We start from the raw sequence: 20,782 nt of genomic DNA on the forward strand, positions 1-20,782 counted from the left end.
GGCAGATGGTGCGCTTATTCTCTTTCAATTGTGCCATATATGGCCAAGAATACGATATCAAGCAAATACACGTAACAGCCAGTTCATAGAGCGGGCACGTTCATACATCCATTCATTCATCCACAGATCGTAATTTTTGCCTGAACCAGAGAACGATCAATCTCCGATTCAGTACCCCCAGAGGTATAATTTGATATGGAAACATTGGAGACTTTTGTGACCTAACTGATTTTAACGAGTACCAGTCACCATTTACTACACGGGAAGTCTTAGACCGGTGGAGATTGAACCCAAGACCATTTGCACATGGGCAGAACGCCCTACCAACCAGGCTATCCCGTCCCGGTGATCTTCATAATCTTATTTAGATACAAATAAACAATTTCCGTAACTTCGAGTCTCCCAATACAAAGTACGTGCATGCTGAAGGCTTCAATTTCTATAATTTAAAAATATTATCCAGAAACTTCTTCCATTTAATTTTTTTTCCAGTTTGCAAATGTATTAAAGTAATTTGTTTCAAAAACCATGCATGTTTATCTTCCAATTAAATTTTTAAAAAAATATTTTTTAAATTTAATATTTAAAATTTTTTTTAAATTTAATATTTAAAATTTTTTTTAAAATCAGAATATATAATAAACTATGATGCTTAGCTCAAAATAATTTGAAACTTAATATTATAGTTCTGACGATGAGAATAATCACCAGACATTTCAGAAACGGAAATGAAACATATAAAAACGCTAAGATTTAGAAAAGCAAACATTTTTCAGCTTTAAGGAGTAAAAAATACTCTGAATTTTTTTAACGTTTTGTGATTTTCAAATCTAATACATATTTCATACTATCGAAATCATTTGTGCTGTATAAGCTATAATGGTCATTTTTATATATCATTTAAAGGTCATAAATTTTACCTGGAACACTTGTTCCTAGAGCTACCAGAGCAACAGCAGTTACTGTGTCCTTAAGTCCCACTGTGCAGCCAAAATGAGACGCTAAATCTCCAATAACTGCAGTTAAAAGACCAATTCCTATTATTGAAACAACAAAGCATAACCATCCATCTAACATATCTGTAAAAAAATATTTTTGTTATGGTAAAAACATCATAATTTAACAACTTAAAACACTAATAACACATTTTATGTTTAAAATTTAAGTAAGAACTGTTTAGAAATAAAAACTAAACGAAAGGAAATTTTCATGAAGCAAATTTATTTTTTAATTCTACACACGGTTCTCTTTTCTCTTCAAAATAGTTGTAAAGTTTTCTTAAACACTTATCATACCTTACAACTAGATTTACAATATCCTGTTCATGGTATCTTGTTGCCTGCTCCGATAACCAAGAAATCATGTTCGTTTTCACTTCTTCGTCATCGTTGTACTGATTGCAGCCAAAATGATGTCTGAAACACCGGGGAAAAGATTTAAATCACTTAGCGCAAGGTCCGGTCTGTATTTGGAGTGGTCCAAAACTTCCCAGCCAAAAGAGTCCTAAAATGCTCGGGACTGACAGTGGTGAGAGTCATTGACACGGAGTAGCTAAATTTCCTGTCAGCATTACAGTAGGAAGCTTAGATCTGTCGGTTAATGTTCAAATTTGCCGGTGAATGTCTACAGCAGACAGGTTTTTTGTCCACTAAAACGCATCAAAATTTGTTAAATTTGAACATTTTAAAGAACTGACAGTACAGATTGTCTACACAGCTATAACTGAGCACATTTGTTCCAAAGGAATGCTAGGACAGACGACATAAGCACTCGTTGCGACTCACGCGTAACCTTTTAGTGTACGCAACAAAATGGCGCTTACTTAAAAAACAGACCTCGTATTAGCGTACAATTTTTTCTGAACTTCAGTAAAGTGTCAAATTTAGTAACATTTGATTACATGATATTATACGCTTTATTTATAATAAAAAACGGATTAGTTTAATACGTTGATGAGATAGTAGCAAATTTATTTGGTATTATGATGTATATACAGATGATCACAAATTATGAGATAAAATGCACATTTACTATACATGAGTACTTTTTATTATGGATGCAGTACCAGCATGATACGTCCATAGATATTAAGTGTTCACTGTCAAAGATAAGAAATTAGGTTGACTTCTAATTCCGGTGCTTTGGTACGTGAAAGAAAGATTTTGACGCTTCCACGCCATTTCTCTTACCAGCTTAATTAGATCCCCACTGCGCATGCGTGAAACAGTTATTGACCGACAGGAGATTGCGCAGTTGCTATCAATTTAAGAGGAAAAAAGCTGATTGGTTAAAGAGAGGGAAAAATCTCTAATATTTACTAATATTTTGCTAATATTTAATTATTACTAATATTTAATATTTAAATATTTACTAATATTTAAACTGTTTATCTAACTAGTTAGTGAATTTAATATTATTTTATATTACTGATCTTAAATTTAATATTAAAGATAATTTAATTTTATAAATTAAAATTTTTTTATTAAAATAGTTAAGAAAATTTAATACATTTAATTTAATATATTAGCAATATCCTTAGCAGTTTAGAAGTTGCATTTGTAAATCTAATAAACAAATCTGGTTGTTTCAGCTTCTTTTTCGAAAAAATGTTAAGAGCATGGAAACATTTTTTCAACATTAGGTTTATTTCGAAACCAAAGTAGCAATAAATGAATTTTATTTTTCATTAACTCAAATTTCTGTTAATTGAATAGTGGTTTCTTAATTAATACTATTCTATAACTAAATAAATAACTAGAAATAAAAGCCAATTAATCCTCTTAACTAATTTCTTTTTCTTTTCAACAATTCGATCCACTTCCTAAGAGCTTAATTATATTATTTAAAATGTTAATATCTTATAATTACAATAATTGGTTTTTAGTCAATTTTACTACATACAACATCTTTAAAACAAAAAAAATTGCAAAAATAATTAATGAATAAATAGAAAAGGAACAATGTTATAAAGAATCAAAAGTATAAATAAACTTAACTTTTATAAATTTTTATTAAGTTATTATTCTTATTATTTGCTAAATTAAAGTAAACATAAGTTATAATTTTGTTTTGTATTTTTAATTAAAATGTATTACAACAAGGAGAAATAACGTTACTTTTCTCTAGTGTCAACACGCTAATTAAGATATTTACTCTTTCATTGCACGAAAGAATATGATTCTTCTGTTTAACTAGTAGTGTATATAAAAGTAAATATTTCACGCGAAATTGTAATTAGTCGAATAAAATTTTAGCATTTCAATAACTAAGCTAAAAGCCAATAAAACTAATTATTTGAGAAGAAAAATAAACTATAAGGAATTGAAGCTAGTTTTAAACGGAAGAAAGAAATTTTAGAAAAAAAATCACATTCCAATTAACAGTATAATTTATAAACATTATTGTAATCTAAAATTACTAAAAGTTATTATGCGAATCAGATGTATTAGAATAAAGATTTTTTTTTTGTTGAAAATTATGTATTTTTTTTTCTTCTTTTTCTTTAACTTTGGAAATTCTGAGATGGTTAAATGCCACAAATATTAAAAATAGTAGCGAATTTATAAATAAATTAATTATATATTTCAAACCTTTTTAGAAAAATCAAATTATGCTTTTTTTTTTTAAGAAAAAAATGTGACTGAATGCAGTAAAACACTTATGTTTTGCTTAAACAGACCATATGTTATTATGTATGTTAAGCTTGATTAAATTATGCAGTAATCTTAAATGTTTGAGATAGTGAGTCATTTCGAAATTGAAAAATTATAAAAAAGCTCATATGATTGCTCCTTGTAGTATCTAGAGTTGCTGTAAAAAATCTAATGTTACCCCCGAAAAAGTATGAAATTTAGTTTTTTTTTTAAACGAGGATGAAGAGGATATATTCAAGTAAGAGGAAATATTGAATAGTATTTTTCGGACACTACAAAATCAAATTCAATATTTCGATCAATTCTATTTTATAACGATAGCTGAACAGCCAACCCAATTTTGAGTTGACGACTACAAATGTTCAACTCTGTAGCCTTGCAATTTTGAACCCAGTTCAGAAGACAAGGGAGCTCTGAAATCAATTATTGCAAGAAATTTGCTTTCGCTCAGGATTTTTTGATGGAACTAACCCGCATTTGTGTTACATGGAGAAGAAAACCACTAAAACCTCCCAAGGTTAGCCTGACAGAGTGCTCTATCCTCTGAGCCGCCACGGCTCTATTTCGATCAATTTCAATTTATTGGGGTGTTCGTTGTAGCCTTGAGATGTAACAAAATTTTTTTTCGAAGGCCTAATTTCAAACATCCCTTACAGGCGCTCACCATCCCATGTGTTCTGTCTTGTAATTCATGCAAAATTTTATTATATGTTATTAGAAAATGGTGTTAATTGTACAAATTATGTCAGAAAAAATAGAACAAAATACTTTTTAGAATATATTGTAACAGTGTTACTTTTTCAGTAAGAACGTACAGAGTGACCATTTAAGTTCGCTACTACCGACAATCTTTTTAAATTTTGAGCTGCTGTTGCTAAAGTTAGTAAAATGATATATAGGTGAAGTAAAGGCTATGCGCTACAAAATGAGATCGCTTACAGTGCAAGCTGGAGGAAAACTGTCTAATTAGCGTTTATATCTCTAAAACAGCTCAAGATGTGAGTAAAAAGGAATTTTATAGGTGTAGATATTTTTTGATTTGATTAAGATTATGCACTCTGTGGACAGTGAGGCTAAGTAAGTAACGCTAAAAATTAGCCTTTGTTTTGGAATTTCCTAAACTGTGACATGATTGAACTGTCTTAAAAAATAATGCATCCTCTATCAATGTGTAAATCTTTAGAAAAATTTGAAAGTAAAGGAATCTTGTGTAAGCTGGTTGGTTAGTATTTTTTGTTGAAAAAAATCGTTCAAGTGTCAATGTTGGAAATTCCGAAGGATGAATTACGGTTACGAATCTGTGTTTTTTTTTCTTAGCACTAATATCCACAAAGTGTCTGTTTGTACAAAATTGATGAAATTCTACAACCTCGTAATTTACTTTTTCTCCAAATCGCGTGCTGTTTTCCAATTAAGAATGCTTATTCCTGCCAGGTGGAGCAGTAAATAAATTGATATTGTTCCGTACAGCCACTTTATTATACCTAGACATCACTCTTGTTACAATCGTTCAAAAAGTGAAGGGATGGTTAGGGATTATGGATGTCAATCTGTAGTTTAGTGCAATATTTTTACCCCTTAGGGATGGGTGATTCATAAAAGTATTTTTGCAATATCAAGATGAGAAAAAAATAAAAAAATGGTACATTAAATATGGGCATTGCTAATTTGACGGAATTGTTTTGCTTTTATATTAATTATTATTAATCTAGTCCCATATCTAGTAAATATTAGCTCAAAGTGTAAATATATAATTTTAGTTTCGAACAAAGTAGTGGGGAATTTAATAAATCTAACTATTATAACCCCGCCCACAAATAAACGTCTGAAGAGTTTAGCTATCAGTTTTATCTTTTTATCATGATTGATAAAATTTTTCGTTCGCACGTATTCATGACAGCCGGAGCGAGTAAAGGGTTGATCAATCCAGTAATATATTTTTGATATAAGAAAATGTGGATGGTTTTAGACAATCATTTAGGCTTATTGAATAGTATGATATTTTTTAATTTAAAAAAAATAAAAATTATGTTCATAAAAAATTATAAGGATAAAAAAGTAGTTATATTTAAAAGTGGAAAATAGAAAAATGACAGAGAATTCTAATTTTCAATCAATGTTAACTTTCTGAGAAGTCAAACATAAACTGAACAATAAGTTAAACAAATAACGTTTCTCATAATTTAAATTGTTTTACGTTGTTGTTGAAGATATCTTTCTACTTTTGGAATACCTTTAAAGCAGCATATATCTAAAAATAAAATTTAAGTCTTTATTGATTAGAAATATAACCAATGCTTTTAAGAATACAGCTTTAAGATAAAATCACTTTTTTTCTGTATTTTAAATAAAATATAAAACCAGAAAAAGGGACATGAAAAATTAATTACTAGCTTAATTTTCTAAAAAGAATTCGATTTTTATTTATGTTCATTTTTAATTCTTTAAATATGTCGCGAATTTCTTAGTTTAGCATTCTTACTTTAAATTTTTTTCTTAAACATCTTTTTACCCTTGAATAGCTGGATACATGAAAAGAGTCTTTCTTAACATATTGGCTTAAAATGCAACATTTTCGTTTCTTTATGTATTTTATTAGAATTTTTTTTTTTAATTTTTGAAAATTCTCCACTTACCGGCTGGTGGAATGAAAGCGAAGATCAATTTCCAGAAGAGGGTTATGAAATGCATGACGTAGTCAGAGCACGTTGGTAGTTTCGGTTCCTTCTCGACCCTTTCTTCTCCTTCTTCCTCTTCATCATCATCATCATCGTCATCCCCTTTGAACATAAATTAATTTTTTTTGCAATTAATTTTTGAAAAAAAAAACTCATTTACCATATCTTGAAAAATGTACTTTGTGGTTCAATACCTGCGCTTACTGTAATGGCTTCGATGAACTGCTCTTTCCATGAGGATGTGCCAATCGATAAGGATACGTTTGCTTTTTGGAATAATTTGTCAACAGTGTTCTGAAAAATAATAATAGAAATAAAAATGATTTGCAGTAGGTAGTAGGGGGACCGGAAAGTAATGTCGTTTCGACTCATTAAATATTCTTTATTCTTAAAAAACCAATTTATTTTTTCGATCCATTTCGATTCATTTTAGATCCGACATTGAAAGGTTATTGCTAACGAGGGTGAATACATTAATGATTAAAAATAAAATCTTGATAGAAATATCAAATGAACTGAGACGACATTACTTTCCAGTCCCCTTAATACATTAAAAACTTGATCTATTTTTTTAAAAAAAATGTTCAAGATGAGTATTATTGTTTTCTTGCTGAAAAATACTATCGTTTCCAAGACAATAAGATACTTCTGGGAAATACTACTGTAAAAGGTAGAAAAATGACATTACTTTGTTAAAAAACAACATTAAACAAATTCAAGCATGGCTGCATTCGGTATGTAACCTTAGAAACCATGAAAGTTTATTTTTATTTTAAAAAAGAGAAGCCCTTTACAGACAAAAGGAAAACACCCTTTTTTTTGTGCCTTTATTATATATATATTAAGCGTATTACTTATAAATTAATGCATATTGAACTGTAAAAATAGTTTTTTATTGTTTAATGGAAATTCAGAAATAGTGCTTTTATAAAGTTCAATTGCTGTCACAATTTAAATAAAAAAAATAGTGTCCTATAGCTGTCTAACATTTAAAAAATACAAATAAATTTTTACCATATATTTTAGTAAATATTACTACTCATGTTGCGTTTGTTACTACATTGGTTTCTTGTTATATAAAATTTATATTTCGAGATTAATTTTCATGTGGAAATCTGATAGCCACTGATTTTCTTTCTGATCTTTTTTTTCTTCTCAATAGTACTATTCCAACATATTAGGTCATTTTTATGAAAATTGACATTCTTTTTCGTTTACGTAATTCGCATTTTTATTCGGTTAGTTAAATTTAAGCATCCAATTTCGTTATTAGTTTTTTTCGTTAATATTATTATATTTATTTTATATATTTTCATTTATTCTATATTTTAATACTTACTGACAATAGATTAGAAGAAACATCAGTGTTTGGAGTATCGGGCAAATATATACCGGACAATGGCACTTGACCTTAAAAAAACATCAGTGTAGGGTATACCGGGCAAATGTATACCGGGTAGTGGCACTTAACCTTAAAAAAACATCAGTGTAGGGTATACCGGGCAGTGGCACTTAACCTTAAAAAAACATCAGTGTAGGGTTAAAATATCGAATAAATGTAATTATATCCACGAATAAATTCATATCAAATCGAATGTAATAAATATTTCGGACATTCACCAAAGCATATCTGTGATTGTCGACTTACACCTGTGAGGGTCCGATTGTACAAGAATGTAATGAAATATTCGATCTTTCACCGACGTATTTGGTGTTTGTCGACATTCACCGGTGAAAGTCAACAACCACCGATTTTGGTCCTTCGCCGTGACATATATATACGTAATATGTTGGAATTGAGTGAAAAAACGGTCACCAAATATAACACACTTCGGATTTTTTATTTAGAAATTGTAGTAAGCTACAAAATGTACTAAAATTCTTTTTTCACACTTAGAACTGTATATTAAGAAATTAAGAAATATTATAAAAATTATTTTTAAATTTATGAAAGATAAGAGAATAAAGTTTTTTTTTATATGATGGCATACAACTTAAAAGCTTTAAGTATTAACTTGAGTTTTATAATACCTTGAATTCTCTGCTTTCTTTAATGCGAACTTGAACTTTATACGTTTCACCTAGTCTAGGTTTGCCAAGTAATGCAATTTTCTCATCTTCTGAAAGATCATCCCTATTTTCATTTATGTCTTGACCACTTCTTTCCCTCACATAATCTGAAAAAGGTTTAGAAATTGATAAGAAATAAAACCAATAAAAGTTTTACTTGCTTCATACTAATTTCAATCTGAAATTAGACTAGTTGATATCTTACATTTAACTAAAATTAGTATTGTTTAACTTAATTTTATAAAAAAGTTTAAATTACCTGAAATAAAACTTAATTAAACTGGAAATAAACTTGAACATTTAACTTAATTGAAATAAAAAGTTTCGTGTTGAGTTTGTACAATTAGATAGTAAATATGGCTTTATAAAGCACTTTCGCTAAAGAAAATAATAATAAAAAAACATCCCACAATTAAAGTGCTTTACACTTGAAGCGGAGCTTCAATTTTAAGTTACATATGCAGTCTTGCAGCGAAGAATCATCTGAGCTTTAGAACCGACAAATAGCTTAAATATTTTAAACTTAATAAACATTTTTCTTGCAAAATAGCCAACTTGGCGACATTTCTCCAACTTGGCGAACTTTTCCCGTCAAAATCAAAATTACCAAATTTAATGCCTTATTCTTATTTTTTTGCAACTTTTTACGAACCTAGATAATGCAGCATTGGGGTAAGTTTTAAATATTTAAAAATTAGACCACAACCGTTTTCTCAAAACTATAGCTTTTCTCCGTTTTGCGACATTTTCAGAATCAGCATGTGAGCGCTGGCTAAAGATAGGCTAAACTTGATTTAACAGTCATGCGTGACTGTTACAAACCAACAACAGTTATGAAAACAGTATATTATTTGCAAAAAAATATCATTTCATGAAATTGAAAAACAACCTTAAAATTATTCTATGTAACCTACTAACAGATAATTCCCATTTTAATTAATATCATGGCCTTTTTTTTATATAATCTGAAATGTTTTAGAAATCGATAAATAATAAAACAAATTAAAATATTTCTCTGCCTTTACATTAATCTATAATTTATATTAGAATAATTCATACTTTACACCTAAAGTTAGCATTATAATTTGCAACTGAAATATAGAAACTGAAAAAATTCCAAGTAAATAAAAAAACGATTTTGTTTAGTCAGCTTTTAGAGTTATTTCTTACACCTTCTGACAAATAATTCCTGTTTTAGTTAATATCTTATGTAAAATTATATGGTTAGGGTAAATAAAATATACTCTACCTAGCGAGATATACCATACAATTTTCATTCTAAAATTTCTGTAAAATAACCGGCAACATTCTATCGATCCAAACAACCGTGAAGTTCATGGTTAGGAACATTTTTTACCTTTGCGGTTTTTAAACTGATTACAACTAGCATGGTTTCTAAACCATAAATATGAAATTTAACTAAACTTTAGAGTTAGGTTATAGTAGGCTCTTCGTTAGGCAATGGGCATTGAAATTAGACTGTGGTTAGGATGCGTTTTGTCAAATGAACCGTAGAATGTGGTTTACTTTGTTTATTTGGTGGCGCCATCTGTCGTAAGCGATGGGAAATACCAGATTTTTGTGTGAAAGAGAGTATCATTTTCCAATAGTTTAAGGTCACCAATTGAGTAGTGCAGGACACTTCAAACTCATGACGTGTTGAAGGGAATGAAGGAATTAGTGTGGCGTCATCGCTAGGACTCGAACCTCCGTAATGTCGATTATGAAATCGACAAATTAGCCATTCTAGGTTAAAATATGCACCCATCTATGCAGAACTAACTTGCTTGATTAGGTGGGTCTAGTTGGTGCGATAAAATTCAGGTTTTTTAACAGTATTAGGTGAAAGGAGTTGTTAAATGGTTTTTATCACAGTTAACAGCTTGAATATCATATTTTTAATGATTATTTGACTGTTACGGTTGAATATGCTAAAATAACAAAATTCTATTTAACCATTTTTTCCGAGAAATATCTAACAGTGCATGCTGGTAATAGTGTCTATGAAAAAGAACCTATTTAGCAATTATAACATATAGAACAACACTAACTAATGTTAACCTACAAAGCAATTGTAACAATTATTAAACTATAGAGTATTGATAACAAACTTTGCAGATCATGTTGGTTTAAAGTTTTTAGCTATGTGGTCCCAGCATATTACGAAAATGCCTTTGTTTTTGACGAAACTGTTTCATAGTATATGTTCCGAGGAACATCTAGTCAAAGTGACGTTGATCACTTGCTGATCACTTCTATTGCTGATCACAGGCCGGTATTTCTTTTTTTTTTTTGTTATCTAGTTTCAATCGTCTAGTTTTCATTCTAGTTAGTTATCTCCCACAATGCACTGCGATGAGGTTTCGAGTTTAAGGAAGCATTTTTGGCACTTATTTGAGAGGTCGTGTTTCATCAAGATACTGCTGAATCGTCAAAAGTGAGACTTTTTTCTGAAAGTGCAAGATAATGCTCTGACCCACCTAAGATCACGTGGTCTGACACCACTAAACGTCTTTCAGAAATACGTTAAACGCATAGCTTATGAAAGTAATCCTCAATCAATTCTAAATCTAAAACCCGGGTTAATGCAGGTTATTGGTGAGCTAGTTTCAACTTCATCAAAATGTCATAGAATTTTTTAAGAAAAGACAAATTCATGGTATAATCTCCGGAGAGGAACTTCTGGCAGAAAAACATTCTGGAGTATAATTGCAATACTCTGTTCTTTAATTAGCAATTTAAGCTCGTGTAAGCAATAGGGCTTATTTATATTTCAATAATGCAGTTCAATTTTAAAGAACCTATATATAAAGAATGTGATAGCCACTTATTCTCCGAAAAAAAAACTCTTTTGAAACTTCGTATGGAACTATCTCAAGTATTGACATTGCTGAAGGCGATAGAGAAGAATGATGACTACACTCGCGACAGGAAAAAAAATCAAAATCGATTTTACTCCTGAAGTTTTAAAAAAAGTGTTGAACCAACTATTATTACTTTTCTAAAAATATCTTATAAGTGAAAAAGTAAGTGAATTATTTTTTTTTAATATTCTTATAGAGTTAAAAATAGTTCGATAATCACACATGGATTTCCTTTTTTTAAGTAAAAAAAAGTTCCCCAAATTTCTTTCTCTTGTATTGTCTCTTTTTTTATTTTTATTGATTGACAATTTGTCTTCGTATTTCAATATTTTCCTCAATTTATTAACGAATTTCTATCTCCTTTTTAGGTTTTTAAAGGTTGTAAAATAGTTCATAAAATTGGGAAATATTAATTATTATATTTTCAACAGTCAATTTAGAGTTTTAGTTAGTTTTAATTTAAAAATGCAATTATTTATTAGATTTTTAAAAAATGTTATAAAGAGTAAACATTGTTAGTTCATATCTATTATAAAAAGTGATATCAGTTCAAAAAAGGGAGTGCTATTTAAAGCTTTTGTTTTATAACTATTTGATTATAGTTAAAATTACAGTTTCAACACTTTAACGCATTAATCTGTTGAAGCCAGTAAATCTACGCAAAATTTGCATCGTTGAATGATTCAACATTCCTGATAAGTTGCACTACACATTTATCTTTTATTGCGCTACACATTACTAGGAATTCCACTGTGAAAAGATGGTTAAATGACAATTTATTAAATTGTTATTTTGCCATTTTCAGGTCACACAGTCAAATAACCGTAAAATGATGGTGTTCAAATTGTTTACTGTAAAAAAAGTCATTTATTCAGTATTTTCCTCTATCATTGCGAAGAAAACAGCCAGAATCTTATCCACACCAGCAACGATACAACTTGTAAAGCCACTTAGTTCCTTGCAGCTGGATACATAGTTTATCTGAGAGGTCTAATCTTTTAATCTCATGACTGATTTAGCAGGGGTTCCGAATTCCTGCAGTGATATCACAATATTCCCTTCACTACATGAGCATTTTAGCCCACTAGAATCCTCAATTGGTGATCCTGGAGTATAGGAATACGGAACTCTCTATCATGAATAGATAACAGCACCACAGGGGTGCATAACACATAAAAGCGGTAAATTGCAACGTTAGATGAACTCTCGGTACAATGCAACGCTCGATAAACTAATTAAACTAGATGTCCATTACTTAAAAAGCCTAACTTAATCTAACTTCACTGTCCAGTTAAATTTAATTTTTATGATTTTGAAGCTATGCTAGTTATAAGTAGTTACAAAACCGTACAATTTTGCATACGCGGTTTTTTAATAATGCCAGTTGTATGCGATTTCAAACCCACACAATTGAAGAATTTTTCCTAACCGCAAACTTTACAGTTAGTTACCATAAACTTTGCAGTAACTATAACCGTAAACTTTACAGTTTTAGACTGTGGTCGGATATTTTAACGTTATTTTAGAATGAAACAGCGTATAATCTCGATTTGTATTTCTGCTCTTATTTTGGTGTTGAGAGGATTCTATATTGTCTGAAAAGGTTTCAAATTTAATAAAAAACATTTCTTTTGTACGTTTACAGAAAAGTGAGCACATCAAGATTTTTTTGTTTATTAAAACAGATTTTAGTACTAGGAAGCAATATACAAGTTTTTTTAAATATTTTTGAATGGATATAAAATTTTAAAACTACAATTTTTATCTTAAATATGTTTCCAATATCTTTCAGTTGACAAGCGAAAAGCAGTGTTAGACATATAAAGTTTCTTTAAGTTTAATATATTTTTCATTAAGGAGGCTTTAGTAAGGTTCATATTTTTAGTGTTTACTTAAAAACTATTGAAAAATAGTTTTTAAGACAAATATTGACTTTTTATAACATATTTTATTGACAAAAAACTTGAAAATACTCATATTTTAGAACATAAAAAATGAGAAAAAATTACGTTAGTATATAGTTTTTTTTTAATAAATTTTACTTGAAATTAAATATGAATAAAGTTATAAATATCGTTCTGTTTATTAATTACATAAAAAACCACTTTTTAATGGATAGAAAATAAAAATTGCCTATGGTTCTATTAAATGAGATAATTAATATCGCTATTTTGTTTACTTGTAATAAATAATATCTTATTGATGCTATCAAATTTCTTTTGATCTTTTGCTTAGTGAAAACTCGCTAATTTCATTTCTTAAAACATAACTTAATTTAAAAGATGTTTCTATAAGCAAAGGAGAAGTAGACAAAAATTCACATTTTAATTTCAAAATTTCCTTCGACATAAAAATTCAACTCAATTAGTACCTAACGCTTAGGGAATTTTCTTAGTTGATAATGAGAAATGTTTATCTTCAGATTATTATTTGAAAGAAAAATTTAAAAACTATTCATCCATTAATCTATTTATGTATAATCAATTAACTAAATTATTCATTATGAAATAGAAATTATTCGTTTCTTATAAATTTATTAATGCAGTAACCAAATCAATTGAAACTAGAAAAATACAAGTGCACACAAAGATATACATTACAGGGATGATTTCTTAACCAAAACATTTCCGGCAATAATTAACCAAAATATTCTGTAGAATTTTTTGAATAATATTTATTATTTGAAGCAAACAAATTTTGCCGACTTTTTTGCTTTAATTTGGAAGAGTTTTCATTTGCAAATATATTTTTCTGTATAAGTTTCTTGGGATTATTCATACATAGAATAATGAGCCGTTGTAAAATACCTATTAAAGTAAATTTAAGTTCCGATTCCTGTTTTTTTCTTAATAAAATACAGTTTTCTCACTTACTTTAAGAGACCATAACTTAGAATTTCTTCATGAAACTTATAAGCATAACTGTTATTTAATGAATCAACATTTAACTGCCCTTTCTCAGAAATAAAAATGCAGTTAATGCTTTAAGTCATAAATCTAGTCCTGCTCAAATAGTATTATAATATTTCTCATTACTCCGCTTTTCATTTGGTATTTATAATTCACAATTCATTTGAGCATTATTGTAAATCATTTCAATAACTTAGGACAACTTATTTTCAAAATAGCATAGAATATCAATCGTTTCCATGTAATATCAATTATATACAAGTTGATATGACGGATGCTTCGTAATTACCTCCTCTTATAAGCATTTCTTGAATCCTTCGCAAAAATAGAGACAACGAAGCACACGCATTGGGAGGTTGTAAGTATTTACAGTTTGTCTAAAGTAAGAACTTCCTTAGCCATTTGTTTGAACCAGTGGCGGTGACTATGGTAACGAGGTATGACTATCTATGGTTTGGGTGTGGGGTCATTGTTTAGGGCAAGTTTTGGCTTAGGTCGGCAAGAGAAAGGTAATCTTTCTCTTCGGTCTATTATGTTAACCCTAGAGTGAAGAGAAGCTACCCTTCTTGAAATGCGTTATTCTTGTTTCCAAGGCAGCAGGTGGTCGCAGGCTTTGTATGTGGGGGAGTTTCTACCGTAGACATACTATATATAAGTCAGAGAAGTCGAAATTTTACAAAGCGCAGTTCAGGATGTTGGTCTTAGTACAATTATCAAAACCTGTTTGTCAACTGGTTGAAACTTGAAGGTGCTTTTAAAAATAACTTCTATACTTCATAAATCAAACAGGTTTTGATATTTTGAACACCTGCACTCCTTAATAGGGATTTATAAGGTTTCGATAACGTTTTTGGTTTTGTCCCTCGCTTAAATAATAATTTGTGACTCCTAAAATGAGTACTTTTTATTTTTTATTCTTGAAAGGGATTGTATTTACTGAAAAAGATTTAAAAAAAACTTAAAAAGCAATAGAAAAATAAAGCACTTCTAAAGCATCAAAGAAGTTAAAGGGACAATTCGTAAGATTGCTATGTGGTAACAAAAACTACACGACACAGATCACACCATAAAATTTTTATCATTAATAGAATTTTCTTTAATTTTTAATGAAAAAAACTCAATATAAACGTAAAAGATAAAAAAACAGAACACTGAGAAATTAACTAACTTAAGACTTAAGTAATAAAATTATGTTCTACCAACAAGTAAAGTAAACAGATCACACAAAACAAGCTTTATAATTAATAGCCAGTTTTGATTTCAAATAAATAATTAACATAAAAAATTCTAAAAACAATTGTTATTCTAAAAAATTGTTCATTAAAAATATGTGAGGAGAAAAAAACTAATCACTTTCAATTGGCTTGAAACGTTTTTAAAAAAAATCATAAAATTATCAGGAACTGCTGAATAGAATCACAGAGATTAAATCTTTTGTCATTGAGAATTTTTATAAACGAAAATTTTTATAAAAGAATAAAAAAGAAAAATTTCAAAGTTATAAAAACATTCAATACAAATAAATTTCTTTAAAGATCTTAATAAATATTTTGTATTTCGATTGGATTTAAAAATCTGGATGCTTTAAAATTTTTTTTTAGATTACGAGGTTGAAGATTAAAAAAGAAGAGTGTTTTTGAGGATTAAAATGCATCCATTTATTTGAACTGAAAGTAAAAACCAGTGAATTTTTTTGATTTTCTAAACGTCGAACGCTGTTTTCTAAATATTTATAATTTCAAGTCGCATGGTATTGTATGATGTTTACAGAAGAAGTAATTATATTAATAATAGTTTAAAATTCTACGAGAGACATTTTAACAAAATTTCATAACTTCTTTCATTCAGAAATAAAATTTTAATTTTTATCACATTTTGTAACAGGAAAACTAAGTAAAACTGTCTTATGCATATTAGTTTAAAGAATCAAAATTGCATAAATACGTATTTTTCTTCCTGGGAAAGAAACAATTCTTTTTTATTTCAAAATAAATATGAAATTCATTTATTAAAAAATAAACATTGCAGTAATTATTATCAGATATATTTATTTTTAAACTTCAAAAATAAATCGCATGGTATGTTTATTACGCACTTAAGGGAATAAAATTTGTTTTGCTTTTTAATTTGTTTTAATGTTTTATCCTTGTTTTATTTTTGTAAACACGGTTAGAAATTTCTCTGGAAAAATGGTTGAATAACAATTAATTTAATTCTATTTTGCGATATTCAAGAAAAACAGTAAAAAAACTATAAATAAGATGACATTCAAACTGTTAACTGTGAGAACAGCCGTTTATTAACAACTTTCTTTTAAAAACTGTTAAAAAACCAGAATTTCATCGCCCCAACTAAGCCTACCTAATAAAACTATTTAGTTCCTTGCAGTTGCGTAAATATTATAGCCTAAGAGGGGTAATCTGTCAGTCTCAGTACCGACAAAATTGGGGTTCGAGTCCTAACCTTGACACCATAATATTTTCTCTATTCCATTACAAATATGAAAAGCTTTCAGCGTCCTGCGTTTCCTAATTCGTGTCCTGCACTCTCTAATGTCCATTATATGACGAACATCTTAGTTCGAACGCCTAATTAATGTTATTTATATGGTTTTGAAACCATGCTAGTTGTAAATGGTTAAAAATAGTTCTTTACCGTAAGCTTTATGGAAAAGAACATTTCCCCCTATTTATTATACATTATTTGGATTATTACATTAATTGTTCATATTCCATTAATTGGATGGGCAGACTGCTGCCGGTTACTGTACCATAATTTTAGAATGAAATTTCTAACTTTGCCCAGCGTGGTTTACCGTTTCTTCATTGTATGGCTATTGAGAACCACTATATTTGAAACAAACATTTTATTAATTTGTTTTCATTAGTAAAGTGCGTGTCAAATTACTACTTTGCGTCTTTGATCTTATTTACATATTAAATTCTTTATAGTAATTGATTTCTGTAACTTATGATATATTTAACATAATATTATTTTCAAAACGGAATTACCCATGTGATAAGATATGATTTTAAATTCAAGCATACTTTAAATCAGAATTATATACTTGTAGAATATACTTACATCACAGTAATTCATAATTATATACTTGTAGAATATACTTACAATACAGTAATTCATAATTATATACTCGTGGAATATACTTACAATACAGTAATTCTTAATTATATACTTGAAGAATATACTTACAATACAGTTATTCATAATTATATACTTGTGGAATATACTTACAATACAGTAATTCATAATTATATACTTGTAGAATATACTTACAATGCAGTAATTCATAATTATATGCATATAGTTACATTACGCTAATTCATAATTATATACTTGTAGTTACAATGCTATATTCATAGTTATATAATTATAGAAATATCATAATTATTTACGTATTAAAATTTTTTACTCTTTCCTTTGAAAGTCAGTTACTAATTAGAGAAGAAAAAGAAAAGTACAAGTACATAGGATTTAAAAAGAAACAAATACACACAGAAACTTTAAGACTATGAAACATAAAATACAACACTGGTATTTTTTAACATAAATAACATAAAACCGAAAAATATCTTATTTTAAAAGTATGTATCCAATGAAATTTACAATACAAGCTGTAAAATATCACATGCGATTTCTAAGCTATATTTAAAAGCGCAGACACAATTTTTAACTTTAAAAATGTAAATTATTATATATTTTATATATTTATTTTAAAATTCTGTGGTGAGTATAACGATACTTTAAATTAATGTTCTATTTATTCTAAAACTAATATAATGCTAAAAAAGGAGTTTTAACATTTATCTGTGAAATGCAAATATATAATGACAAATATAAAGGAATAAACATTTTTTTCTCATAAAATACAGATCTAAGTATTTACGCGTTATTCAAAAAAATGCAATTTTTATTTACTGGTGCCATATCCCCCAGAATCTCTAACTTAAAATAAGGGCAAAAAATGTGCTTTTTATTTTAAAATAAGTAGCTTACCAATAAAATGAATAAAATATGATTTTTTAAAAATAATTAAAATTTTTAAGCTTAACTTTATGGTTACTTTTATTTTTGGTATAAAATGCTCAGTTTCATTTTTTAGCATTTTTTATATGAAGTGGAATATTTATATGGCATATTTATTCACATTATTTAATGAAACAAAACTATAAGCCATAAAACTTTCTTAAAAGTTACTTGAATCAAATATTTTACTCTTCTTATGATTCATCATAATAATTAAAACACCTAATACAATTATAATCGGATTACCAATTATAAACCACTTATAAATTTATAACTCCAACTATATTTTCACATTGACAATTGCTTTGCTAAGACGCGAAAGCAAAAAATGTATTCTTGAAATATTTTTTAATTGATAAAACCGTACTAAATGTTGTCAATATATTGGACATTGGCTATTAAGAGTTAAAATGGGGAAAACTTGGTTTAAATACTGAAACATATTAAATATAGCTAGCGTATTTTTGTATTTAAATATTGTACAAAGTTTTTATTAATTGCATTTAGTTATTAAAACATTAATGAAACATTTATAATAAGTTGGAATCACTTTTGAGTTTATTGTAATTTTGAAAAAATATTATTCGAGTTATAAAAAAATTATTTAAGATCCACTATTTTATCTAATTTATAAAATTTTTCTTTCTGGAATCAATAGTTAAATCTTAATCCAGAATTTTAGCGTATGAAAGAAACTTTTATTTATCTTAATTTAACACTTACACGTTAACCCCATTGAATGAAAAGGAATGAATTATTTAAGATCCAATATTTTATCTAATTTATAAAATCCAGAATTTTAACTTATGAAGGAAACTTTTATTTACTTTAATTTAACACTCACGCGTTAACCTCATTGAATGAAAAAGGAATGCATTATTTAAGATCCAATATTTTATCTAGTTTATAAAATGTTTCCTTCTAAAATCAATAGTCAAATCTAAATCTAGAATTTTAACTTATGAAAGAAACTTTTATTTACTTTAATTTAACACATACACGTAAACCTCATTGAATGAAAAAGGCCGACAATAAAAGTCAGCCATTAATAAGATTTCTCAGCAATTCAAGTTAGCCTTTTTCTTAGCTGTAGATGCAAAAGTGGGATAAAACATTATTTTTCCCCTGAGTTAAATTAAAAGAAAAGTAGTTTTTCCCATTAGAAGAAAGCACTTGAGTATCTTAGTGTTTGCACTTTTTACTTAAGTTACTATCATTAAGCAGGATAATAAAAATAACTTTTTTTTATTTCAAAAATACTTTTCATTATTTGTTCTTTTATGTTCAGTTTATTTTTTCTATTTAATCTGGAAAGACTGGTGTTCTGAAATGCAAAACAAATTTACTCTGAGATTTTATGCACAATAAAATATATATAACTGCGTTACTGTTTAAAAACACAATTACTATAAAGAGATTAAATAACATTATTTAATATTTCTACTTAAGAAAAGTTTTACTGCTTTTCAGTTTTTTTTGGAGAAAAAATTAATACAATGATGCATCAAAGAAGTGAAGAAAAAAAAGTAAAGACAGTGAATGTTCTTATAAACGTAAATTATGCGTAAATTTAAACCACTAATGAATATTCATTGTAAACTTTTAAAATCTTCATATTTCTAGTTTTGGATATAATTGTATTACCAAAAATAAATTCTAGCAAATTTTTAAATGCATGTTCCACGAAAATTAGTTCGTACACAGAAATATTTAACAGACTAAATAATAAACCGAAAAAAAAATTCATATTACCAAATATTTATTTGCGAATCATTTTGAATTCGGAAATTTATCAAACTTCACTCATCTGATACTTTTTGAAACTGTTCCTTTAAATAAAGTTCAAATTAATTATTTTGAATTTTTCGACAGAAAAATTAATGGATTTAATTTTATTTAGATAATATCCAATATATTAATTAGATATTTTTAATGATAGTAGGTAATTATTCCTAATAACGACAAACTGTTAACTTTTTGAAGTGCGTTGAACTATAATGTGGTAAATTGCAGCTACTGAATTCTTATTTGGTTAAAAGTACCAAATATTATGGCTTTACGTTACTGCGAAAGTAGTTTTAATAATAAAACCTCTACACTTTCAATAAAGTGTTTATCTGTTTCTGCTTACTCTGAAAGCATGAATCATAGAAAATAAATATTTTTCAAAAGCTATGATAAAATTATTTTTTTATTTGATCAGTTCAGGTTTAGTTAAGCACTTACATATTTTGATGTGAATGATCAACTAAAATATTGAAATTTCCGATTAACAAGTTTTAAAAGCAAGTGGAAATTCTATTAACTTTCAGGTAGTTATTAATTTCTGGTTAACTTTGTAATATTGTTTGAATGATATATTGGTTGTCCCAGGATTATTGGGACAAACTTTAAGGAGATTTGGGGACATCACAAGGATTAAGAATTTCAAGGTAATCCATGGCCGGAAACATGATTTGAAAGTATTATAACTGGTTCAAGAAATAAGACATAGATTATCTGAGATATGCATTGGTCAAAGATAATTCTTATATTGTGGAAGATGATATTTAAAAAAGTCACAA

At 27.9% G+C, this 20,782-nt stretch overlaps 1 protein-coding gene and 1 long non-coding RNA gene across 7 annotated transcripts in view; one reads left to right on the plus strand and one right to left on the minus strand.

The window, feature by feature from the left end:
- Nucleotides 1-20,782, minus strand: part of LOC107452633 (sodium/calcium exchanger 3) — a 255,803-nt gene that overhangs the window by 5,752 nt on the left and 229,269 nt on the right. For all 6 annotated transcript variants that reach the window (XM_016069197.3, XM_016069177.3, XM_071188152.1 and 3 more), the window contains 4 exons: nt 8,363-8,508; nt 6,526-6,625; nt 6,290-6,433; nt 921-1,079 (listed from right to left, as the gene is read on the minus strand). In XM_016069197.3, the coding sequence (XP_015924683.1) occupies nt 921-1,079; nt 6,290-6,433; nt 6,526-6,625; nt 8,363-8,508 (549 nt within the window). The remainder of the gene's footprint in view (nt 1-920; nt 1,080-6,289; nt 6,434-6,525; nt 6,626-8,362; nt 8,509-20,782) is intronic.
- Nucleotides 20,188-20,782, plus strand: part of LOC139427215 (uncharacterized) — a 74,926-nt gene continuing 74,331 nt past the window's right edge. Inside the window, exon 1 of the long non-coding RNA XR_011638351.1 lies at nt 20,188-20,530. This is a non-coding gene — a long non-coding RNA (uncharacterized lncRNA). The remainder of the gene's footprint in view (nt 20,531-20,782) is intronic.

This window comes from Parasteatoda tepidariorum, chromosome X2, assembly GCF_043381705.1.
Source record: "Parasteatoda tepidariorum isolate YZ-2023 chromosome X2, CAS_Ptep_4.0, whole genome shotgun sequence".
Classification (NCBI taxonomy): Eukaryota; Metazoa; Arthropoda; class Arachnida; order Araneae; family Theridiidae; genus Parasteatoda; species Parasteatoda tepidariorum.